General features: G+C 44.1%; 1 pseudogene and 1 gene segment (V, D, J or C); both read left to right on the top strand.

Moving 5' to 3' along the window:
* The first annotated feature begins 4,109 nt into the window (after window positions 1-4,109).
* LOC135971632 (homer protein homolog 2 pseudogene) lies at window positions 4,110-5,269 on the top strand (annotated as a pseudogene).
* Window positions 5,270-24,702: 19,433 nt separating this feature from the next.
* LOC135971630 (immunoglobulin heavy variable 1-2-like) lies at window positions 24,703-26,136 on the top strand. The segment is given in 2 exon segments: window positions 24,703-24,809; window positions 24,894-26,136. Coding segments are annotated over 2 exon segments (363 nt in total).
* The last annotated feature ends 1,142 nt before the right edge of the window (window positions 26,137-27,278 follow it).

Below are 27,278 nucleotides of genomic sequence, written 5' to 3'. Positions count from 1 at the left end.
AAATTGTAATGCACGTAGAATTCCAGTTTGCATTTCCCTTGTAATTATTTTCCTATATTTATTATTTTCTTCCTGGAGATGATCACACAATACATTCTGCTGGGCTTTTAATAACCACATTTCTGGGAATCTAGTCAGGGCTGGGTTTCAAGTGTGTTGTTGCCATGGCTATCAGAGTTGAAGTCAGCTTCTTCTGTTCACAAAAACTTCAGGTTCCTCCAGTGATACGTGCATTTGGTCCGTTTGACTTTGGGTCTTCACATTTTATTCTCCCCAGAGAGAGCCTGTGTCTTTCAGCTGTGGCAGGTGCATCCCACTGACATTTGTACTTGGTGATTGTTTGTGTGGTGAAGGGGCTCGGACACAGCAGGACATTCTCCAAACTTCTGACCGAACCTCCTTCTTAGCTACGGGTGGTGAGACTCGCTCTGAAGCATGGTCTTACAAGCGTTCCTGCTCCTTCCCTTCGCCAAGTGTCAGAGTGCCTCTTCCCAGCCACAGTGGATTTTCATCAGTGTCCTCAGCTTCTGACCCACTGTACTTACCCCACAGATTCAGGATTTCATTCTTCAGGAAAGAGATGGGAAGTGTGTCCTGGTAGAGTTTCCTTGGTGTCCTGTTTCCTTACGTTCTAGTTGATTCTACCGGTGCCCACAGGACACAAAATTTAATGTCTCCCACATGTAGTGAATGGGGATTCAGCATTGAAAGGAGCTGCTGTTCTTCCTCCTCAGTCAACACCACAGGAGAGCAGGTGGGTGACTTGTCTGGGGATTTCCCCAAATTTGTAAGAAAAGCCTGCTAGTCTGGGAGTTTCACACTCTCGTACCATTAGTACACACGTCCTCAAGCAACTGATTAAACATTTCCAGGTTAGCTTTTTCCTATCTTCAATACCATGCAATGAGTGGGACCTGACCCATTCATTGCATGGTATTAGACCTACTCTAATAGATGGACCCCAGGTCTCTCTGCAGGCCCCTATTTTCTCAGATTTCAGGTTTTTCTATTTCTCTGTGACATCAACTCAGATATGTTGAAGGATTTATTCTTTTGTAGTCATTAAAGTTTTTTGTTAATGAGGTTAGAATAAGATCATCATTTTCTCATTTTTTTCTATTCTCATGCTTAGTATCTGCTTTCTAAATAAAATTCAGAAACTAAGACAACAAATCAAATATTCCTTATTTGGTGCATTGTTGAACAATTTGAGAAGTTTCATGTACTGAAATACAATGAACCATTGAAATCAAGGCATGACTCATTCACATAAGAACATGGGGACATTATGAAATAATTGTGCTGACTGAAGGAAGCTAAAGAATTCACAGGAAACTTCATGTTACTTCATTTGTATAAAGTGTAGAAGATGAAACTATTCAAAATTAACATGGAGAATATCTAAATTTTTCTGAAAATAGGGTGGTGAGTGTAAAAAGGTGGTGAAATAAAATTACAAAGAAGTGAGACAAAAAAATTAGAGATTAATTTAATTGCTAAAACATGATTGAAGTGCTGATTCAACAACCGCACACATATATTAACATTTTCCAAATTCCGTACTATCAATTTGATTTCATTATTGACTGAGTTTTAGAATAAAGCAGTAACAAAAATGAATATATTGGCTGAGAAAGAGCAAGAAAGAGATGAATATGGACACATGAATAATCACAGACTACTGAAAATACACACATGTGAACACTGACTGTGTATTTCAGGTAAACACTAGAAAAGGTAAAATTACGTAAAGGTGTTATGACAGGTGGGACATCCTGAAAACTTCTCTAGGCATGTCCCACACTGGCCTGGAGTTGTCTCAGGGGAGCAGTCTCTTCCGGCGTTTAGAGGTACAGACACAGGTAATAGGGCTAACTCTGGCCAGATGTGTGATATTGGACACATTGTACAACTGCTCTGTTCTGTAATTTATCTTCTCTAAAAATGTAACATTGACACTTGCATTAAATACATTCTGCAAATATGTAAAAATTAAATAAGCTGATGTCTGCTAAATGATTATCAAGGCACAATCACAAAATCTGAAGCTATATTTTCCAGGGAGCCAGGATTACCTTCAGTGTTTTCTAGGACACTCTCATCTGCTCTGGGCACTGCCTTCTCCGCAGCTGTCCCACCACAGAGCTTGCTATATAGCAGGAGACATGCCAATAGGGCCCTCCCTCTGCCCATAAAAACCAGGCCAGCTGTGACCATGCAGCTCCTGGATCGGAGCCCAGCCCCAGAATTCCCAGGTGTTTTCACTCGGTGATCAACACCGAACACAGAGAACTCACCATGGAGTTGATGCTGAGCTGGGTTTTCCTTGTTGATATTTTAAAAGGTGATCTATAGAGAACTAGAGATGTGTGAGTGTGAGCGGACATAAGTGAGAAAAACAGTGGATACGTGCAGCAGTTTCTGACCAGGGTGTCTCTGTTGCAGGTGTCTAGTGTGAGGTGCACCTGGTGGAGTCCGGGGGAGGCTTGGCAAAACCTGAGGGGTCCCTGAGACTCTCCTATGCAGCCTCTGCAGGATTCACCTTCAGTAGCTACTACATGAACTGTGTCCGCCAGGCTCCAGGGAATAGGCTGGAGTGGGTTAGACAAGTTAATCCTAATGGGGGTAGCACATACCTCACAGACTCCGGGAAGGGCCGATTCACCATCCCCAGAGATAACGCCAAGAACACACTTCATCTGCAAATGAACAGGCTGAAAACCGAGAACACAGCCATGTATTACTGTACACAGTGAGGGGAGGTCAGTGTGAGCCCAGACACAAACCTCCCTGCAGGGCTATGCAGGTTTCCTTTCTCATCTGCAGGAGGCAGGCTACTTTTTGCAGGACTCTGGAGTCTTATTAAGTTGCGATATTTTACTATGTTTATTTATCATGAACTTTTTTATTGGGAATTGTGTTTTATTAATTTTTAATTTATATATAGGGGTATTTTTAAAAAATACATCGAGAAATAATTCTTTGTAATAATTTGCACTTGTTCTTTTAGAGTTTTGTTAACATATGTTGATATTAGCTACTACATAGCTATAGGGACATTAATTTACATCTATAGACATACGTGTAAATACACAAACTTATGCATACATGTGTAGTCTTTTATATTTAATATTATAGTAAAATTATAAAAATATATAAAATATGTCCTAAAGAATGAAACACATAAATTATAGCAATCCACAATTCCTTTCAATCATTGCCTATAGTTTACATAAATTGATGTCTATTTGTAACCTTAAACAAAGTGTATTGGTCATTTTCAAACAGCCAAGAACAAATTTCAAATGTCCTTGTGACACACACAAAAATAAAAATTTGAGGATTTAAGGTGATATATATGTCAATGAGTTCGAATCAATTATTCCATATTGCATTCATAAATCATCACATAACTTTATTCACTATAAATATATACAACCAGAGTTTTTCAATTTTCAATGAAATTGTAATTAGACATTTTTTATCCGTTCTAGGTCATGAATGTTTTTCTCCCCGTCACGATGTGATTAGATTGTCCTTAGAAACTCATTCACCCTCCTGCCTCCTGAAGGCTTCAGGAAGCAGCTCCTACATGGGCAGAAGCAGGCAAACCGTGTGTGTCCACAGGACCGGGAGCCTCTCCCTCCTTGGATTAGGCCTCCTCCTCAGGATTACAGGGCTCTTCAGTTTTCTCAACATGCTGTTGGACTACATAAGCACAAAACACTTAATTTCATTATGCTTTGCTTCAATTTTTCGAAACAACGCAAAGGTAATAATTTTAACAATAAACATATTACAACTTACTATACATGAGACCTTCCTGTGCTTCAAGATTTCTTCTCAGGACTTTGTATTACGTATTTTCAGTTGTTTTTTTTCTGAGATAGAATCCTGTCGTCCCATATTATAGATTATTCTTTTAGTTTATGTCTTAGAATGATTTTTTCCAGAGCCCCCGCCCAGCCCACTTGGCTGAATGGAGTGGCGCCAGGGCTGAGCCAAGCGGACAGGGGTCGGCACATGTGCTGCGCAGGGAGCGGATGCACAGCCAGTGAAGAGCGAGCACCAGAGGCCGGGTCGGAGCGGCTGCCTGAGCAGCGCTGGAGATGGGAGAACAGCCCATCCTCACCCCGGAACGCGGGTCTTCCAGACTGACCCCAACACCAAGAAGAACTGGATGCCTGCGAGCCACAGGCGGTCACCGTTTCCTGCTTCTGTGATGTCACAAGGAACAGCTATGGGATCGTCAGTGTGGACGGAGCCAAGGTGACCATAAACAGCACAGTCACACCAAACACGACCTTCACCAACACGTCACAGACGTCTGGGCACTGGGCCGACAGCAGAGCTGACACGGCGTTTGGTTTGGGGTTTTCCTCTGAGCAGCAGCTGACAAAGTTTGCAGAGAATTTCCAGGAGGTGGAAGAAGCGGCCATGATAGCCAAAGACAAGACCCAGGAGAACATGGAGCCCTCGAGTGATCATCCCAAGAACCCGGGCGTGGAATGGAGCCCCATCTTCTACTCCGGCATCCAGTGTCAACGGGACGGACGATGGAAAGGCCTCTCACGCCGCTGCAGCCGACCGGCACCTGCAGTCTGGGAACCACAGGCTGAAGGCGGCCTCGACGCAGGGGCTGCCCACGGGAAGAGGTGGGAGATGGAGCTGCAGGCCCGGCGGGAGAGCGACGCCCGGCTGCCCACGGCGCTGCAGGAGTCGGCGGCCAGCGCGGAGCAGAGGAAGAGGCCGTGACATCCACAGGGAGAAGGAGAAGAACACGCAGCTGAGGAGGAGGATGGAGGAGCTGGAGGCCGAGCTCCGAGAAAAGGATGCAGAGCTGGAAGATCTCCGGAAACAAAGTGAACTCACATCTCAGCTCACCTCAGAGCGCGACGGTATCTCTGAGAAGATGGAAGCGGCAGAGAGAGGATCAAAACCAGGAAGACAAAGCGCGTTCCCTAAAGACAGAGGCTGAGGAGAGCGAATCCCGACAGCGCCCCCTGGAGGTGGAGGTGAAGAGCTTCCTGGAGGTGCTGGACGGGAAGATCCAGGACTTGCAGGGATTCAGCGCAGGACTCTCCAAACCAGGCACTGACAACCAAGGCTGGTCAAGGCCCAGGCCCCGCCCGTGAGTCCCAAGCGTGTGTGGGAGACCAGATGGCGCTAGGACGTTCCCTGTGTGCGTTGCTTCTGTAAATGCAGGCGCAGTTTGTCGTGTCTCCAAACCAGTTGTGCCGTCCACTCACTCCTTTCCAGAATAGAAATCTCCTCTCACTTCTCTGGCCTTGTGAGGGTGTGGACAACTGGAAGATTCTGACTCGGGAATCCACAACCAGGTCTACCTTCAACATTTCCATAGTCAGGGCAGGGATGTTTATATCTTTCATAAGGGTTGTTGGAACCATATGAAATGAAAAAAAGCATTTTCTCATCCAAATACTGATATTCTTTACACCAGGCCATCGGGCCCCTTTTATCCAATAGCATTCAGAGTATCTGAAGGTCCACCAGGTGCCAGCCTTGGGGCGCACAGAGAGAACAACATTCCTCTCTAACAACATTGGGAAGCTTTAAAAGAACTGTTTAGTGGGGACTTACAGAGAGATGGAAAACAGGCTTCTGGTGGGTGCATATTCTATCCTGGGAATCACCTGCATCTCCGATACTGCCCCTAGCCCCCCAGTTTGTATGGTTGCGACTGTGTTGCATTACTTGGTTTTAATTTCTAAGCAGATGATTGTGGGTGTGGGAACAGCACACAGTGAGGGTGCCTAGCACAATGCCTGGCACAAAGTAGGTGCTTAATAAATATTTGTTAAATTAAAAAAAAGAGGGAGGCTGAGGCAGGAGAATTGCTTGAACCTGGGAGGCGGGGGTTGTGGTGAGCCGAGACGGCGCCACTTCACTCCAGCCTGGCGAAAGAGCAAGACTCCGTTTCAAAACAAATAAATAAATAAAATAAATAAATATTTTTTCCAAAGCCCCACTGAAAACCATGGTATTGTTAGAGGTGTAATGGTTGGACCAACATTGAAAATACATTCCGTTTAGTTCATTTGTATGCAAGTATCCGTTCTCTCTTTAAAAATTGTTCTCAGTTGTAATATTACACAAAATATTGGTAATTTATACTAATGACAGGTTAAATATTGTATAGTTTAGTGACATTTGATTGGAAAAAACTACATGTTCCACATGTCTTGACAATTTTTTCCTTCTCTATGAAATATTTGCTCATTAATTATTAAGTTTCAGATGTTACAGTTATCTTTTTGATTTCTGGGATTTAATTTTAGTTGGTATACTTGAATGCATTTTATTAATTCCTATAATAATGTTGATATTTCATATAGGATTTTAATATTAATTTTACTATTTACTGAATTATAAACTTCTACATTTTAAAAATATTTTTAAATATACTTTAAGTTGTAGGGCACATGTGCACAATGTGCAGGTTTGTCACATATGTATACAGGTGCCATGTTGGTGTGCTGCACCCATTAACTCATCATTTACATTAGGTATATCTCCTAATGCTATCCCTCCCCTCTCCACCCATCCCACAACAGGCCCTGGTGTGTGATGTACCCCTTCCTGTGTCCAAGTATTCTCATTGTTCAATTCCCACCTATGAGTGAGAACATGTGGTGTTTGGTTTTCTGTTCTTGCAATAGTTTACTGAGAATGATGGTTTCCAGCTGCATCCATGTCCCTACAAAGGACATGAACTCATCCTTTTATATGGCTGCATAGTATTCCATGGTGTATATGTGCCACATTTTCTTTTTTTTTTTTTTTTTTTTTTTTTTTTTTTTTGAGACGGAGTCTCGCTCTGTCGCCCAGGCTGGAGTGCAGTGGCCGGATCTTATGTGCCACATTTTCTTAATCCAGTCTGTCACTGATGGACATTCGGGTTGATTCCAAGTCTTTGCTATTGTGAATAGTGCCGCAATAAACTTAAGTGTGCATGTGTCTTTATAGCAGCATGATTTATAATCCTTTGAGTATATACCCAGTAATGGGATGGCTGGGTCAAATGGTATTTCTAGTTCTAGATCCTTGAGGAATCACCACACTGTCTTCCACAATGGTTGAACTAGTTTACAGTCCCACCAACAGTGTAAAAGTGTTCCTGTTTCTCCACATCCTCTCCAGCACCTGTTTCCTGACTATTTAATGATCACCATTCTAACTGGTGTGAGATGGTATCTCATTGTGGTTTTGATTTGCATTTCTCTGATGGCCAGTGATGATGAACATTTTTTCATGTGTCTGCTGGCTGCATAAATGTCTTCTTTTGAGAAGTGTCTGTTCATATCGTTTGCCCCCTTTTTGATGGGGTTGTTTTTTTCTTGTAAATTTGTTTGCATTCTTTGTAGGTTCTGGATATTAGCCCTTCGTCAGATGAGTAGATTGCAGAAATTTTCTCCCATTCTGTAGATTGCCTGTTCACTCTGATGGTAGTTTCTTTTGCTGTGCAGAAGGTCTTTAGTTTAATTAGATCCCATTTGTCAATTTTGGCTCTTGTTGCCATTGCTTTTGGTGTTTTAGACATGAAGTCCTTGTCCATGCCTATGTCCTGAATGGTAGTGCCCAGGTTTTCTTCTAGTGTTTTTATGGTTTTAGGTCTAACATTTAAGTCTTTAATCCATCTTGAATTAATTTTTGTATAAGGTGTAAGGAAAGGATCCAGTTTCAGTTTTCTACTTATGGCTAGCCAGTTTTCCCAGCACCATTTATTAAATAGGGAATCCTTTCCCCATTTCTTGTTTTTGTCAGGTTTGTCAAAGATCAGATGGTTGTAGATGTGTGGTATTATTTCTGAGGGTTCTGTTCTGTTGCATTGGTCTATATCTCTGTTTTGGTACCAGTACCATGCTGTTTTGGTTACTGTAGCCTTGTAGTATAGTTTGAAGTCAAGTAGCTTGATGCCTCCAGCTTTGTTCTTTTGGCTTAGGACTGTCTTGGCAATGCGGGCTCTTTTTTGGTTCCCTATGAACTTTAAAGTTGTTTTTTCCAATTCTGTGAAGAAAGTCATTGGTAGCTTAATGGGGATAGCATTGAATCTATAAATTACCTTGGGCAGTATGGCCATTTTCACGATATTGATTTTATTTATATAAGAAAAAATTTACACATATGAAAAATGCATAGATCTGAAATGTATCACTAAAGGGTTTCTGTCAAATGTGGCTACTCTTGTCCCCAACACCTAAGGTGGCCTGAAGAGCAAGTCCTTCCACCTGCAACATGCAACATGCATGACTGAAATTAAGTAAAAAATACAGATAATACCAATGCTGGTGAGCATACGAAGTTCCTAGAATCTACAGCATTGCTAACGGGAATGCAAATGAAACAGCAACTCAGGACAATAATTTTTAGTTTTTGCTAAAACCAAAATATACCCTTAACACATCACCTAAATATGCCACTCCTGAATTTTGCGTCAGAGAAATACAATCTTATATGCACCCAAACTTCTAATATTCAAGATATTGTGTGTGTGTGTGTGTGTGCGTGTGTGTGTGTGTGTGTGTGTGTGCTTTAGAAGCTAAAAATGACATGAATGTCTCAAAATTGGAATGGGTAAAGAAAGTAGGAAGTATCAATTGATCGAACACTATCAGAAATAATTTTAAAAAAAGACTGATACGGAAATCATTACAGTTGAACTCCAGGCATTATGCTAAGTGAGAGATGTCACTCTCAAAGATCAAAGGGATGCAGCTGTCAGCACCACGGTCATCCTCAGGTGTCAGTGGTTTGGGCTGGGCTCTCTTGTCTCTTTCCTGACCAGGTCCAGATGTTGAGCTCCGCCACTTGCAGATGGAAAATTCTACATTTTCAACCATGCACTGAGGTTTGAATTGCTTCACAGACTGAACCGAACTAACATGGGCTCCTTTGAAGAGTGTCCAGCATTTTTCTAACCACAAGAGATTGTTCCCCAGCTCTCCCCCTCCTTGGTTCTCTCCTGCAAGCCAGCAGCCCTGCAGTTTAGCCTGCATCTCCCGTACATGAACCCATCTCCTTCCAAGGGCCTTTCACCACACCCTCCACTGTTTCTTAGAGCACTGGCATGATTTGAACTTTTCTACATTCTGTTATAAATGATGTTAGGATGTTTATAACTAAATTAAGGATCATATTTTATGACTGAATTCCAGTGCCTCCTCTCTCCTGAGACAGAGCTCCTAAACAAGGTTCTGCAGGTGGAGACGAAGATGAACTTTTTTCTTCCTCAGCCTAGGAGCAGAGCGCTCAGGGGAGGCTTGGGCAGAAGCTTAGAGCCTTTCCAAACCCTGTAATATTTCAAAATAATTTTCACTCCTTTCATGAGGGCCTGGATTCACTGAATCCCTCATGCTGTCAAAGAGAAATGGAACGGTTTTTTTCCTTCACTTTTTCGAGAACATCAATGGGTTATAAAATAATGTGTTGACTTTTCTTGCAACACTTTACAGATACCATCAATTTTCTTCTTGCTTGTAAGGGTTAACCAGAAGAATGCTGTCGTCATTTTTCTATTCTTTTGGAAGGAGCGCCCCCTCTGCTCACCTCCACTTGCCTTTCTATGTATTTCTAATTGCCTTTGGTTTTCAGTAGTTTTAATAAGATTTACCTAATGTGTGTGTGTGTCAGTGGGAGGGGGTGTTATTCTGCTGTGCTGTGTTCTCTGAGATGCATGGATTCACGGTTCACTCGTCTCCATTTTTGGAAACAGAATTAGAAAAAAAGTCTGTGTGTGCCCAAAAACAATCCTCCCTGAAGTGGGCACAGGACCACCTGGGGGCGCTCAGGATCCACTGAGCACAAGAGCCAGCCTCAGGGCAGGTGCAGATGGGGGTTAAGGTCTGGTTTCCTGTCAGCCCTGTGGCTTCCTCTCCATAAAACAGTTTCCTCTGGGGCACTTCTCTGGATTGCTCATCCTGTTCTTCCTGTGAAGTTTCTGAAGAAGAAACATTTGTCAGAAAAAGAGAAAAACTTTCTCACATGCACCAAAGGCAGAGTCACCTACAGTCACTGACTCCTGTTTCTCAATGTCAAGAAGTTCTCAATGCTTCTGAAGTTAATCAGCTAAATCTATAAAAGAAACTATGTTTAACTCAACATGGCAGCCCAGCTCAATGTAACTCCAATGGCCAGCGAGCAGCAGGCAGCATACAGTGCATGCTGGGCATTCGGGCAGAGGGAGTTCACATCCAGTGCAAGAGAAGAAAGGCCCGTGGTGGTCACTGTCAGGACTCCAAGCCCACAGCTCCCATTATAGGTGTCCCTGGGCAAAGGAAGAGAGACCCCACCAATGTTTACTGAGGATGTTGAGTCTGACGGCTCCACACTCACATCCCAAATGAATATGAAAAGATTTACCAACTCTATTATTGAGGTGTCTGCTGAGGGCAGCACAGGCCTCTCAAAAAATTCCAAACTGGCTCAATAGGGCACGAAAGGAGTCTGGCTCAGGGCTAATGATTTGATGGTGGTGTCAGGGTGGGAGTTTCTACTCAGGAGAAGTAGCTTGTGTTATTTGAACCTCACACTGGCATCAGATGAAGGAACTTCTATGATTTCTTACTAGATTTCCAATGTGTGGGGGGAAAGGAGGAGGAAGAATAAACCTTAATTCATCAGCAGTGAGGCACCAAAAATAGGACCTGACACTTTATTCTCCTTAGCAGCTTAAGAAAATGAGTGAAAAAAGAGATGAGGGTCCACTATATGTGAAAAGCAAACAGGTCTAAAGAAAATAAAAAGTTTTATTACTATAAGCACATAATAAAAAAAAAAGAGAAGAAAAAATTAGACATGCAGGGGTGCTGAATCAATGTCCTGGGGCGGGGCGGGGGAGCTTTTCATTATCCACAGTCAACAGTTTGTTCTGAAGTTCTCAGGTCAGCTTCCTGCTTCAAGATATGACAGGCCCCTATAGGATATACGAAAATGCTCAGTTTGTCATCCTTTACTAAAGTAGCCTTATAATTAGATGAAGTTCTGAATTTAATCTTCAGTTGTTTTAAATTAAAAAAAAACACAATCGACAAATTAGGAAAGTGATAGTTTATTTTTTGTCAAGTGTTACAGCCATCCCATATGCTGGAAAGCATAGCTCTTTTTAAAGATGAGAGAAAGGCACTCCCAAGGTAAAGGGGTTTGGCAGAAGCTTTCTGCTGAATGGTTTGGCTAAACTGACAAATCAACAGGATACAGGAGGGGCTAAGGATGTTCATGGAGGTAGTCCTAGCACATGCATACTGAACAAACATGCATGTGACATGTGACCCCTGTTCACTTACCAGTGAAGATTTAGCATTTAAATTCATTACGGTTAGGCCCTATGTGTCAAAAGCAGAAGCAGAGACACAAAGGCACTCAGTGTGCAGCCTGTGTAAATTGCCAGAGCCATGCCTTGGTCAGTGATCTCTGATCAGGAGATAGTTCCTGATATCAGTCTAGTGTTCCATCAAAGCTGGGGTTATGGGTTGAGGAACAGGAGGTAAGTTCATCAGGGGATAGTCTGCAGTTGTCTTCACAGTGTTTGTCTCAGTGCCAGTGCTTACTGAGCCACTAGAGAAAAAGAATACCCTATTGGAAGTTAAAACATAGTTTATCTTTTAAGAGCAGGAGTGAATGGCAAAACCCTTGCCTGACATGCCCTTAGGTCTTGTTTCTAATTTGACATCTTATTGTCACAGAGAGTCTGTTCTGTCAGTTTTCTGATCTCTATTTTAACATAGTGCTGGTCATTGTTGTGTCTAAACCGCAAAAAGGAGTGGGTATAATGAGGCGTGTCTGATCTCTTGTTTTGTCATGGTTGGAAACCCGGTTTTTAGGTTTTTGGGGTCCCCAAGGCCAACAGATGGACTATATAGTCAGTTTGGGGTCTTAGGATTGTATTTTTCATTTACAGTTTATAAATATGAACCCAAATCATGACATTCTGCAATTTCCCTGCTGTGTTGTGGTTAAAAGTATCTGCTCAGATTCCTTCGAACGTGGTTAAAGAGCAATATTATACCCTGATGTTTCTTCCAATAGATACAATTTCCTGGTTTGTCGTTAGAGGATGTTGAAAAGATGCAGGAAAATGGTAGCTTTAATCTGTTGATGAATGCAGTCAGTAAAATTCAGTCATCACTTTCAATATTTTGTCATGTATGCAATAGGACAGAGGTGAGCACTGGGGGCAAATCTGTAAATTTATAGGCCTCCCAGCTACCAAATCATAGGCTAGTAACTGATGTCTCCCTGAGGGAGTTGACTATAATGCTGTAGAGCTATGGATAGAAACTTTGGCCAGGGAAGTTCAAGATTTCCTTAAGGTTTTGACAATTTTAGTTTCAGGATGATCTGAAGGTGGGGATCTCTGCAGGTTCTGAGGTGCACAGAATAGATCCCACCTCAGATTCAAACTCGTGTAATTTTCTGCTCTTCTTGTGGGGAGGAGAAGAATAGTGTAGAAGGAGGGCCAGCTGTATGCTACTCAGGATCTCTGTACATTGAGAAAAACGATGGAAGTGGGGAACACACGTCCTCAACATTTGTCACGTTCCACATGGAAAAGGCAACTCCGTTCCAGGACATTGTGCAGAATCAAGAAGTAAAGCAATTGGCGCAAATGTAGGAATCACTATTGTTTACAGAGCGCATGATTGTGTCTATGTTATCCACAGAAATGAAGTAAAAGTGCGTGTTCTGTATAGAACCCACAGTGTGTGGGCCCTGAATTAGCACCTTCCTCCCTCCACCTGCAGGGAGCACAGCCAGATGCCTAGGGCTGCCCTCTGACGTCCCTATCACGGCTGGTGCTGGAGCCACGTCCTGTGTTCCACTCTCAGGAGAAGAACGAGCTCTGCACTGATCTGAGCAGAGTCACAACTGGGACTCACGGGGGTACCCTTTGGGAAACTTGACACGTCTCTGTCTCAGTGACCTTGCTGGACTTTCCCAGAACAGTACAGAAGTTTAAGAAAGTTCCACCCAGTCCTCCTCCCTGTCTCCTTCACTCAGGGACCGACTTCCATCATATGCATTCAGCTTCCCCAGCTGCCTTCCACCCTCTCTGCATTTCATCCCAAAAGTGAGGACAGGTTCCTTAGGAAACCATGGGAGCTCAGGACACGAGGGGGCACTCAGGAAACCATGGGGAGCTCAGGACACCAGTGGGCACTCTGGACACGAGTGGGTACTCAGGACATGAGAAGGTGCCCAGGACAACGAGGAGCACTAAGAACCACCGGGGGCGCTCAGAACCACCAGGAGGCAACCATAGCACAACGGGTTACTCAGAATTCAAGGGGGTGCTCAGGAAACCTGAGGGTGCTCAGGACAGCAGAGGGTGCTCAGAACACCGGGGACACTCAGAACACCAGGAGTGCTCAGAAGAGAAGGGGGTGCTCAGATCACCAGGGTGCACCCAGGACACCAGGAGGGGCTAAGAACCACCAGAGGGTGCTCAAGACACCAGGGAGCGCTCAGAACCACCAGAGGTCACTCAGAAATCCAGAGGACACTCAGGACAGTGGGGACACTCAGGACACCAGTGGGCACTCAGAACCACTAGGACACGCTCAGGACAGCAGAGGGTGCTCAGAATACTGGGGGCACTCAGAACACCACGGGTGCTCAGAATAGAAGGGGGTGCTCAGATCACCAGGGGGCTCTCCAGACACCAGGGGGTGCTAAGGACACCAGAGTGTGCTCAAAACACAAGGGGATGCTCAGAATACAAAGGGAGCTCAGATCACCAGGGGGCACTCAAGAAACCAGAGGGGACTCAAGACACCATAGGGTGCTCAGAACCACCAGGGGGCGCTCAGCACGCCAGGTGTCTCAGAACCAGCAGGGCGTGCTCGGGACAGTAGGGGGCGCTCAGGTCACCAGGGTGTGCTCAAAACCAGGGGGAGCTCAGGCCACCAGGGTGTGCTGAAGACACCAGGGGTGCACTCAGAATACAAGGGGAGCTCAGATGGCCAAGGGGTTCTCTGGAAACCAGGGAGCACTCAGGACACCAAGGAGTGCTCAGAACCACCAGGGGGCGCTCAGAACCACCAGGGGGCATTCAGGAAAAAGGGGTGCTCCGCACACCAGGGGGCGCTCAGAACCACCAGGGGGCTCAGGACACCAGGGGACACTTCAGATACCGGGGGGCTCAGAACCGGCAGGGGAAGCTCAGGAAGCCAGGGGGCGCTCAGGACAGCAGGGGGCGCTCAGAACTACCAGGGGGCATTCAGGAAAACAGGGGGCGCTCAACACACCAGGGGGCGCTCAGAACCACCGAGGGGCACTGAGAACTACCGGGGGTGCTCAGAACCACCAGGGGGCGCTCAGAACTACCAGGGGGCATTCAGGAAAACAGGTGCTCAGCACACCAGGGGGCGCTCAGAACCACCAGGGGGCACTGAGAACTGCCAGGGACACTCAGAACCAGCAGGGGGCGCTCAGGACACCAGGGGACACTTAAGATACCGGGGGGCTCAGAACCCGCAGGGGAAGCTCAGGAAGCCAGGGGGTGCTCAGGACAACAGGGGGCGCTCAGAACAACTAGGGTCACTCAGGACAGCAGGGGGTGCTCAGAACCACCAGGGGGCGCTCAGGACAGCAGGGGGCGCTCAGACACCAGGGCTCCCTTAGGAGGCAGCTCCACACTAGGTCCCTGGGCAGGGAGGGGTTTCCTTTTTGAACTTGCAATTTTTTTTTTTTTTTTTTTTTTTGTAGCGGTGTCTCGCTCTGTCGCCCGGGCTGGAGTGAGTGGCGCGATCTCAGCTCACTGCAAGCTCCGCCTCCCGGGTTCCCGCCATTCTCCTACCTCAGCCTCCTGAGTAGCTGGGACTACAGGCACCCGCCACCTCGCCCGACTAATTTTTCGTATTTTTTAGTAGAGACGGGGTTTCACCCTGTTAGCAGGATGATTTCCATCTCCTGACCTCGTGATCCACCCGTCTCGGCCTCCCAAAATGCTGGGATTACAGGCTTAAGCCACCACGCCCGGCCTGAACTTGTTATTTTTCGACCTCGTAAAGCAAAGGTTTACCCCAGGACCTCTAGCATTTCCTCCTTGTAACTCATGTTTTGTCTTGTTTTTGTTTTTTCACCCACAAAATCTTCAACTTAGAACATAGATTCATTTCAATTTATAGTCCTACATATTTTCACAATAATGCTAGTGATGACTTATCAGTATAATTTTAATAAGAATTGTGTATCCTCAATCCAAACTGTCTGTTCATGCAAAGATTTATGTTTTCTGCGTTGTGTCAGTCACACAACTGTAAATGCTTTTCTATCAATAACTCAGCATATGCATGGTATTGACTTTCTTTTACTTTCCTCAGCTGCTTATGTAGATGAAACACCACTTTATGGACTGGTTTTAACTATTCTGGTTGGCTCCTGGTGACTGCTCTTCAAATTCCCTTCTTCTGTCAAAGCCTTTTATTGTCCTCAGTATATATGCAGGGAAGCACCAAGGGCCTTTACTTTATCTCTTCTATGTCTGGAAACTCAGTTTACTTCTGATGATCACTGCAACCAATCATGTTTACCAAGGTAATAGTTCTTTTTAGTATATATTTATTTAACTTCAGTGTCTCTTCCTTCCTCACTGTTTTCCAGGGTACTGCAGACATCACCCCACCCTATCCCCCTTTGTTTTAATCTGTTTCTGTTGACCCCAACAGTGCCCATAGAGGAGTTTTAGTGGATTTGCCTCCTGGAAATAGTGGAAGAGGATTCAGGAATTCAGCAGTGGCTCCTGTTCTTCTCCCCCAATAAACACAGAACAACAGCAATGGGGAATTTGGGAATTTTCCCCAATTCTGTAGAAAAAGCCTACAAGCACTAGAAGCTTCACACTCTAACACCATTAGCACATCAATCTTCAAGCCACTTATGAAATATATCCAGGTTAGTCTTTTTCTACCAGAAATGCCATCCAGTGGGAACAGACCTAGGTGCAATAATATGTGGGTCCTGGTTCTCCCTTCAGGCGCCTGTCACCTTAGACTGCAGTTTTTTCACTTGCCCTGTGACATGAACTCTGATGTGTAGATGTTTTATTTCCTTTATTAGTAGTTGTTCAAGCTTATCGTCAATGAGGTAGAATATGGTTGTATTTTTCTCACTTTTTTACTTTTCCTTACTGAGTAGTTGCTTCCTATATAAAAGATAGCAACTGAGAGGACAAATAAAATATCTATTATAGGTGAATAATTAAACAGTGTCAGATATATTGATGTAGTGGAATACGACTCGGCCTTACAGTCAAGGCATGTCTGAGTCACAGAATAACTTGACTATATTCTCAGTAAGTGTGCTAATAAAAGATGTTAAAGAATTATAATACATATCATACAATTCCATTTGTATAGACTACAGGTAATGCAACTATTCTGAAATAACATGGAGAAAATTTGAATTTGTTTGAGAATGGGATGGCAAGAGTAATAGAATGATGAGATAAAATTACAGAAAACTGAGATAAATTTTAAGGGGTTAATTGAATTGGTCACACTTTGCTTAATGTCCTGATTAAAACATTGAATACCTAGTTCAACATTTCCAAATTGTATAGTACAAATTTGGATTTAATATTATTAATTATACTAAAATAAATCAGTAATAAAAAACAAGTGAATATATTGGCTGAGAATGAGCAATGAAAATGAATAACGACACTTGAAACATTGCCAACTCCTCAAAATTCGCATGCATGAACTCTGATTATTTCTATATATTTTAGGTGAACACCAAATACAGCAAAATCACACACAGGTGTCATAAGAGTTGTGTGCTTTGGCAGACCTCAGAAGGTATGTCTCACCCTGCCCTGGAGTTGCTTCAGGGTAACACACTCCTCAGTGGTGACAATCACAGGAGCAGATAATGGGGATAACTCTAAGCTGATATGAGGTCTTGGATGCATTGCACAAATGCTGTGTTCTGTAAGTATTTTTTTTCTGTAAAATGTACCATTAAAAACTATATTAAATGTATATCGGGCAGATAAGTAAAATTAAATAAGATAGTGACTTCTAAGTGTTAATTCATGCATAATTACATAATATAACATTATGTTATCCTGAAGGATAGTATTCCTGCTCATCTCATCTAGGGTCTTCTCTGGGACCTGTCCTCTCCTCAGGCATCCCATCCCAGAGCTTGCTATATGGTGACCCTGTGGCTCTGGGAGAGAACAGACAGTCCCAGTATTCATATGTGTTTCTATTTGGTGTTGAGGACTGAACACAAATGACTCACCTTAGAATTTGGGCTGAGCTGGGGTTTTCTTGTTGCTATTTTAAAAGATGATTCCTGGAGACCTGAAGATATTTATTGTGGATGTATATGAGTGAGAGAAACAGTAGATATGTGTGTCAGCTTCTGATCGCTGTGTCTCTGTGTTTCCAGGTGTCCGGTGTGAGGTGCAGCTGGTGGAGATTTCTGGAGGCTTGGTAAAGCCTTGGGTGTCCCTGAGACTCTCCTGTGGTGCCTCTGGGTTCAGTTTCAGTAGCTACTACATGGACTCGGTCCACCAGGCTTCAGGGAAGGGGCTAGAGTGGGTCTCATGAATTAGTAGTGATGGAACTAGCACATACTATGCAGATGCCATGAAGGGTTGATTCACCATCTCCAGAGACAATTCCAAGAAGTCCCTTTATCTGCAAATAAACAGTGTGAGATCTGAGGACATTGCTGTGTATTAATGTCTTAGAGACAAAGTGAGGGGAGATCAGTGTGAGCCCAGACACACACGTCCTGCAAGAACACATGTAGGAAATCAGCTGCAGAGGGCGCTCAGAACCCACTGATCAGAGTCAACCACAGAGACAGGTGCAGATGGAGCTTAAGGATGTGTTTCCTTCAGTGTTTGGAATTTCTTCTTCATCTGACAATTTCCCCAGAGAATCCCCCTAATTTCACAGTTCTGTGACTACCAATGCCACCTACAATTTTTTAATCATTGTAATTGATATGGTTTGTTTCTGTGTCCCCAACCAAATCTCATCTTGACTTGTACTCCCATGATTTCCATGTGTGGTGGGAGGGACTTGGTGGGAGAAAACTGAATCACAGGGGCAAGTCTATTCCATGCTGTTCTTGTGATAGTGAATAAGTCTCATGAGATCCGATTTTGTAATGAAAAAGAGTAGTTTCTCTGCAAAAAATCTCTTGTCTGCCACCATGTGAGACATAGATTTAACTTTCCACCATGATAGTGAGGCCTCCCCAGCCAAGTGGAAATGTAAGTCAATTGTATCTCTTCCTTGTGCATATTTCCCAGTCTCAGGTATGTCTTTATCCGCAGCATGAATATGGACTGATACAGTAAATTGGTACCAGGAGTGGGGTCCTGCTGAAAAGATACTGAAAAATGTGGACACGACCCTGGAACTGGGTAACAGGCAGAGGTTGGAACACTTTGGAAGGCTCAGAAAATACAAGAAAATGTGGGGCAGTTTGGAAATTCCTAGAGACTTGTTGAATAACATTTTTCAAAATACTGATAATGATACGTACAATGAAATCCAGGATGAGGTGGTCTCAGATGGAGATGAGGAACTTGTTGGGAACTGGAGCAAATGTTACTCTTGTTATGTTTTAGCAAAGAGACTGTTGGCATTTTGCCCTTGCCCTAAAGATTTGTGGAACTTTGAACTTGAGAAAGATGTTTTAGGTTATCTAGTGGAAGAAATTTCTAAGCAGGAAAACATTCAATAATTGACTTGTGTGCTGTTAAATACATTCAGTTTCATAAGGAAAGCAGACCATGAATAGTAGAAAAATTTGCCACCTGATAATGCAATAGAAAGAAAATACCATTTACTAAGGAGAAATTCAAGCTGGTGCAAAAATTTGCTTAAGTAACGAGGAACTGAATGTTAATCCTCAAAGACAATGAGAAAAATGTCTCTGTGGCATGTCAGAGGACTTTACCACAGCCCCTCAGCCCAGAGACCTAGGAGGAAAAAGTGGTGTTATTGGGCAGGCCCAGTGTCCCCATGCTGTGTGCAGTCAGTCCCCACGCTGTGTGCAGCCTAGGCAGCTTCCACATAGTGTTGAGACTGCCAGTACACAGAAGTCCAAAATTTAGGGTTTGGGAACCTCTGCCTAGATCTCAGAGGATGTATGGAAAAGTCTGGATGTCCAGGCAGAAGTTCGCTCCAGGGGTAGGGTTCTCATGGAGAACCTCTGCTAGGGCAGTGTGGAAGGGAAATGTGGGGTGGGAGTCCCCACACAGAGTCCCTACTGGGGCACCACCTACTGGAGCTGTGAGAAGAGGGCCACCATCCTCCTGACCCCAGAATGGTAGATCTACCATGAGCTTGCACCATGCACATTATCTATTCCCTGTGTTGTCTAATTCTGGAATTCCCGTAGCATAGAATCACAATTGGCAAGCTGCGCTCCTTTGTGGAACTTCATCATCAACTAGAGGAATTTCACATCAACTAGACAGTGCTGACATGCAGTTTCTTTAATTTTTAGTATTATTCACTTTATTACTTCTAAAGCTATTTAGCAGCTTTTTTGACCTGCTTTATTAAGTGAAATGGTTTTATGCATTTATACAGACATCAGATATTTTCTGTATAGTCTGCATTCCATGTTGGGATCCTTAATCTCTTATTTACTTTTAATTTTTTATAAAGTAAGATCTAGACTTCCTGCTGTACATTGTGTGGAATTTGACAAATTTATGACATCACATATCTACCACTGCAGTATTACATGTGATAATTTTGTCATCCTTTAAAGTCTTCTATTTTTTACACATTCTCGCCTTCTACCCAAATTCCTAGCAAATACAAATTTCTTTTACTTTGTTTAATGTTTGGCCTTCTCCAGATTATCAGATAAATTAAATTATATATTGTGTAGCTTTATCAGACTGGTTTATTTTACCTAAAAATATGCTTTTAAGTTTCATTCATGTGCTTTCGTGATTTGATAGCTGTTCTTTATAATGGCAAAATTATTCCATTATGTGAATGTACGAGATTGTTTATTCACCTACAGACGAACTTTTTGAAGGTTTATAGTTTTGGGAAAATATAAATGAAGCTATTGTAATTACTCATGTGTGCTTTTCTTTGTGGACATACTTTTAAAGTCAGTTAGATAAACACTTAAAAGCATGATTGCTGGATTGCATAGTCAAAGTGTGTTAGAATTTGACTAAAATTGCCTCCTAGTAGTTGTGTGAAGTGGGGGGCACTCAGCTGACTCTGTCTCCTTGTGGGAGGAATCCCAGTGCTCAGGGTGGGGCCTCCTGGGTCGATAGAGGCCCAGTTCCCTCTCAAGCCTTAGGGACAGCAGCACTTCTGCTCTGGATGCACACTAGGAAGCAGATGCCCCAGATGTGCACTGCCCAGGACCACAGAGATGCTCAGGACTCAGGTAGGAAGGGGCTCACTGAGGAGTAGATGTGGACTAGACAAGGAGGGGAGCTTCTGAATAAATCCTGGGTCCTCCTTTAGCTGAACCATATCAAACCATCGGGAGACCTTCCACTACATTTTGGTGACCCATACCCTGAACTTTCCAAACTCTAACACAGTAAACTTGGTGAATTTAGCTGGAAGTGTGAAAAAACTGAAATGAAAACGACTCAAGTTGATTGTGTAACAATTGATCCTTTTCCAGGGAACATCCCAACAATATTGATAATAATAATGTTAATGTCAAAATCCACACACTGTCAACATGATGGAAGTGTGTCTCATGGTATAATGAATTTATTTACTTGAAAATTGTGTTCACACCAGTCTTTTCCCACAGAAAATCCCACTTTCTCTTCTCACACAGTCAATTTCAGCAGCCTGATCCTCAGAGTTGGAAGCACCGTGTCCTCAGGGTATAGGAGGGGAAATCACTAGCATGTCCCTGGAGTCCTGGTGCCAGATCCTTCTCCATCTTTTTGGGAATCAAATGCGAATATTCTGCATCAATTTGAATAACTTTATACATAAATTATGATTCAGTTTACAAGAATATTACCTCACACACATACACACATAGGTTTTTAATATTTGTTTGTTGTCTTTTCCATAATAATCTCTTATAGTGTTTTACATGTATTTAACGTATTAGATTTATTTTAATTTCATGTCGGTTTCCTCATTCCTTCCTCTTTGTATTGCATTTCCCTATAACTATCACCTATTTTATATACTTTGCAATGTAAAGCTCCTGGTGCAGCCAGCAGGGGGAGGAGAAGGAAATGGGTCACACTCCTGACCTCCCTGTACAGCCGCAGGTTCCCAAACACAGAGGTCCCTGCTCTGCACCTTCCCTGGGGACAGCTTTCTTATTGGTGGGTCCTGTGTTTAATTAATGAGAGTTTCTGTTTCAGGGGTGCCGACCCGGGTACAGCTACTGGATCCACTGCAGGAGTGGAAATAAGCTTCTAAAACACAGTATCACCCGAGAGACAACGGAGTTCATCCCTGTAGTGCCATGTGAATTCCAGATTCCTGAGCAGAGCCCCAGAATCATGAAAACTTATCATATGTGTCCTGTGCTGTGGGTATCCTGTGTCCCTGCACGTTCAGCTACATGTGTGGTGCCACTTACACTTAATGAGATGAGATTCCTGCTGCTTCTGTCGGGTCACTGGTGATGTCTGAAGCTACTTCTGGTTTCTGCTTTAATATGTAAAGAGCATGTCAATCATCACCCACATTCTTACAAGAATATAAGCCTGGAAAATTGATCGTCAATGATTTCTTATATGAGTTGAAGAAATGAAATTGCAGGAAAACCTGGACCCCAAAGCTAGAAAGACATTACAATAGTGATCACCAGTCTGATGGAACAAACTTTCTGTGGCAATAAGATACCAAATTGTAAACAAGACCTAAGGTCACACCGGGCAAGGATTAAGTCACTCATCCCTACAGTTAAAAAAAATAGAATATGTTGTAACTTCCACAGGGGTTTTTCTGTTTCTGTAACAGTTAAACGAGCACTGGTCCTGAGATAAGCAATGTTAATACATTTGCAGCTCATGGAACTCCAGGCATCGGGTAGCTGTGCCCCTGTTCCACAGCCATAAATAGAGCATCGATTGGACAAGAGACTGATTTCTGTAACTTTCTCTGAGAAGAAACCACTGACCATGGACTTGTCCTGGCCAATTCCTGGAGGCTGTGCACTGTGTGTCTTTCTGTCCCTGCACAAAGCCCTTTTGATGTGCAGGGCCCAACTGCAATTCATTTAGTTCTTAAGTCTTCACCCCAACGCAAACCTGAAATGCATGTAACATGTGTGTTTGCTTATTACATATGGAGCCTGCACACCTTGTGAATATCCATAGCTCCTTCTAGAGCCTGCTGAGTGTGTCCACTTGGCCAATCCATTTGTTTGAATTTATTTCTCATCTCTCCCTATCTTGAAGTGCCTGCTCACAGTCTCTGTGGGAGGCTTTGCTTTTCAACCTGTTAAGATGGCTGCCCTGCAGCTTCAATCCTTTATCAGAAATAAAGTCTCCTTTCTAAATTTATAAATTGGGTGATTCTTTGGTTAGCAGCACAAACTGGTGGGAATAGTTCCATGGTAATTTCATAAATATCTGGAGGACAGATGTGGACAGGGTTAGGGTAAGATCTCCTGGGGACCACACACCCCACACTGTTATGGAATTCCCTCCAGAAACGTCTGGGTCCTCAAGAGGACAATCCCAATAAGTTGTCTCATGGCTCTGTCATCAGGAGAACTATTCACTGACAAATATGCTCAGATCTTCCTCCAGACAGACTCTACAGAGAAAAAATACTTTTCAAGATCTTTATTCTATGTGAGGGGAAGGGATTAATTTCCATCCCAGACAGCTTCATCTGAGCCTTCCTGTGTCATGGAAATGGGGTACAATTAATAAAACAACTGGGATAAGACTCAAGAAAATTATCTGTGGATGCTGCATCCAGGAGTGGGAGTACAGGATGGAGGAAAATCTGCTGTACCACTGGAGACTGCTTGTAAATGGTGAAACTTGGAGAAAGAACAGCAAGAAACCATTGGAATTCAATTTCAAGGATATATACTGCTCCCCTACCCAATAATCACCTCCTCAACAACATGATTAATCTGGATTAGAGAGAAAAGTGTGGCAATGCTCAGACTCTGTACAAGGACTAGAACTTAGGGAAACCAAAGGCAGTGGGAGAGAACAAGTCAAGGAGAGTGAAGCGATTTAAAGCCTCTGAGACCAACAGCTTCCGGACCAAGGTCACGACCCTCTCCCTCAGTGGCCCTAGATCTGCATCTCATGGGGCATCTGCAGGGTTCCCAGGTGAGAACTGGCAAAAACAAGGGGAAGACACATTCCCAATCTCTGTGGTACTGAGCTTGTTTTAGCTCTGTTTGAAAAAAAAACAAAACAATAAAACAAAAACAACAGCAACAAAAACAAACATAACAGGACTAGGGTCAGAGTTGGAAGCACTTCTCTTTGGCAAGACACTAGGAAGGAGGGAAAATTTGAGGCTCATTACTGTGCAAATATGCCACTGTGTGTATGTGTGTCTGTGTCTGTGTGTGTGTGTGTGGTGGGGGACTTTGAGACATAGGATCTGTGTGTGTGTGTGTCTGTGTCTGTGTGTGTGTGTGTGGTGGGGGACTTTGAGACATAGGACCTGTGTGTAAAGTAATAATCTGACATGATCTTCAACCAGAGAATCATAAAAAAGAGGCTGCCCCAAATTTGTCATCAGTTCCGTGACTTGTCATGTGTCTGGACCGTATCAGTGCATCTGGAGCTCCAGGGAAGGGGCTCCCTGGTGGCTTTAGTGATTCCTCGCTTGCTGTGCTGAGGTCTCCCTGTAGATTATGCTGGGTTTTCTAAGGCCTATTTTCTATTCTAAGAGCTGTTGTGAGAAGTAATCGCTGTCGCTGAAGGAGCATTATGAGCCAGGGCACAGCCACTTCTTACTAGGCTTGAGATGCTGGGGGAATAATTCTCTGTAAGACCAGACAGGAACTTCCATGCAGGGCGGAAGCTGAGCTTCAGTGGGTTTTAGGATGCACCCTGCACAGGATCCAGCCCTCGAGCAGGAATACAGGAGGCTGGGGAGGGGTTTCCTCTTAGGGACTGGATATTCCTTATTTCAAAGCAATGATGATATAAAAGTTAAATAAATATTTAGCAAGTACTGATGTGTTAAATAAATAAATATTTAGCAAGTACTGATGTGTACATATACAAGTATTCTCTTGTATATGTAGTCTATACCTACTTCAAAAATTAATGTAAACCACCTTTAAAAGAAGAAATGTCTAGACCCTTCAAATGTATTTATAGTCAGGAATTGAGGGGTTGTTTTATTAACTCAGTGGGTGTTACTATCGGGAGACACACTCATCCCAGAAGTTAGATGGGCAGAGGGCAAGGCTCAGGAAAAGTTCACCTTGACAGTGAGCCACAGGAACAAGGAATCACATTGAGGACCATGTCCTGTGAGATTCTGGGTTTCTGTAAGACGAGTTCTGTCTTCATGGACATCTGAGCATGTCTGAGAACAAATATCATTAACCAATGATCATGGCATGGAGCTCAGCATCCCGCTGTGGCGTGGTCCACGTGTCACCTATCTTCTTCCCCAGGGTGGGGTGGCCTGAGCTATGAAATACCTGCCTCATGAATATGCAAATGCACTGGTGTCTACCGAGGTAAATACAGATCTCTCCTTGTCCAGAGAGCATCACACAACAACCACATCCCTCCCCTACAGAAGTCCCCAGAGCACAGCACCTCACCATGGACTGGACCTGGAGGATCCTCCTCTTGGTGGCAGCAGCTACAGGTAAGAGAATCCTAGTTCCAGGGCTGATGAGGGGACTGGGTCCGGTCAAATGAGATCTCATACACTCCTGTGTACTCTCCACAGGTGCCCACTCCCAGGTGCAGCTGGTGCAGTCTGGGGCTGAGGTGAGGAAGCCTGGGGCCTCAGTGAAGGTCTCCTGCAAGGCTTCCGGATACACCTTCACTGACTACTACATGCACTGGGTGCGACAGGCTCCTGGACAAGGGCTTGAGTGGATGGGAGAAATCAACCCAAAAACTGGTGGCACAAACTATGCACAGAAGTTCCAGGGCAGAGTCACCATGACCAGAGACACATCGACGAGCACAGCCTACATGGAGCTGAGCAGCCTGAGATCTGAGGACACGGCCGTGTATTACTGTGCAAGAGACACAGTGTGAAAACCACATCCTGAGAGTGTCAGAAACCCTGAGGGAGGAGGCAGCTGTGCTGGGGCTGAGGAGATGACAGGATTTATGAGGTTTAAACATGTTTAGAAAATGGGTTAAGTAATTGATGAAAAGAAGCAATAGAAAAATGTATACACTCTAATTATATAGGAAATATTATTTTCAACTTTCACACTATAAGTAACATTCATGGAGTGGGAAAGGCGGCCATCAATCAGGCTGATGCAAACATTCCCATGGAGGCTTTTGGGGACATAAATTTTAAAATGGAATGGATACATCACTTGGAGCAGGATTACTTGATCACAAGGTAAGACTAAATATAAGTTCTAAGAAGTGGCCGACATTTCTTCCTAAATGTCTTTGCCACTCCCTTTACACTGCATTTATTTGAAAGCCCTTTTTAAGCTCACAGCAAAGTTGAGTAGAAGAAACAGAGTTCCCACGTACTCCCGCCCAAGACATGCACAGCCTTCTCCATGATCAACACCCTGCACTGAAGTAATAAATAACTTGCAACGGATGAACCCACGTGGACACATTCATTGTTTCCTTTTCTGGTGGTCCCTGATATAACAAGCCTAAGCTACCTTGAAGTACCTGAGGTTCTTCAAGTGGGTCACGGGGAATTCCGCCAGGTAGAGGGAAAGCGGGCGGGGCCATTGCTCTTTGCACTCTTTCCTCAAGCATCCATAAAATGTACATTGACTTGGAGCTCCTGTTTCTCCTGGTTTTATAGGCCCCTCCCCTAGGGTAAGGTTTCCAAGTGTTTACAGCTGGGGTCCCCAATCCCCACGCTGTGGATCCGTTAAGGTGTGTGTTGTGTTAGGAACCAGGTCACACAGCAGCAGTTGAGTGCAGGCGAGCGAGCATCACTGCCTGAGCTCCGCCTCCCGTCAGATCAGCTGCACATTAGATTATCCTACGAGCCAAATTCTATTGTGAACTGTGCATGCAAGGAATCTAGGCTGAGCGCTCCCTATGGGAATCTAATGCCTGATGATTGCAGGTGGAGCAGGTTCATCCCGTAACCACCCGCCGCCCTCATCCATGGAAAAATTGTCTTCCACGAAACGGTTCCCTGACGTCAAAAAGTTTGGGGACACTGGTGTAGAGGCAGGTCTGTGCCTCGGAAAGCCAGCAGCTTCTGATGAATCTCATAAATAATGACCTTTAATGAGAAATGGAGACTTGGGTCAGGAGGGACTTCGTGAATAATTCCCTTCATCTGGATTCTAAACATGATAAGCTCTTTTCTAGATAAAGCCCCTTGTGCAGAAAACGCAAACACATGCATAGGATCCAGGCAGGAAAAAGCTTCCTTTACAAAGTGGTTGGGCGCCTGGAAGGAGCTCTCAGGGTTGGGCACTGTATCCTTTGCTGGCTGCACTTTAGCCAGAGGCCTGAGTCTCATTGGTCTTGCAGCGGGAGAGCCTCACAGGGGTCACAGGTTACAAAAGTACCTGTCATCCTCCAGCTGAGCAAGCCTATCGCGCGCTTGTCAGTGTCAACCCCATGAGGGGCGCACTCGGGAAGGTGAGAAGATGCTCACAAACCTCCTCCCACCAGTTATCCACCACCACACACTCAACTACAAGCCGTGCTCCAGGAAGGGACAGGGGCCTGCAGAAATAAACAGAATGGAAGTATTTTCTTACCTGGGAAAGACACTGCCAAATACCCCATGTTTCAGGAAGATTAACTCATAAGTGTTCAGGAAGTAACTGAAGGACAGTGGTGGGTGAGGCGACGGGACAGCCTCTGGGCTGCACATGAGGAGGGCTCCCTCCCCACGCAAGCTTATTCTGCAGGAGCTGCACCAGGAACTCATAGAGGATCAGGAAGGATTCTGAGAACATTCTTCTGTGGTGCTGCCTAAAGGGGGAACATAAATTATAAAAAAGTAATCAATTCTAAACAAAGTATCTCATTTGTTATCACACTAGGCACATCCACCTCTGTCCTGGAACTGGTTCAGGGAGTAATTGGGGCCAGTGATGAGGAGCACAGGCTCGGATATCGGGGCTTACTCATCCCAGACATGAGCTCTTAGACACAT

This window comes from Macaca fascicularis, chromosome 7 (genome assembly GCF_037993035.2).
Source record: "Macaca fascicularis isolate 582-1 chromosome 7, T2T-MFA8v1.1".
NCBI classification, from domain to species: domain Eukaryota; kingdom Metazoa; phylum Chordata; class Mammalia; order Primates; family Cercopithecidae; genus Macaca; species Macaca fascicularis.
This window is presented reverse-complemented; position numbering and strand designations above follow the sequence as displayed.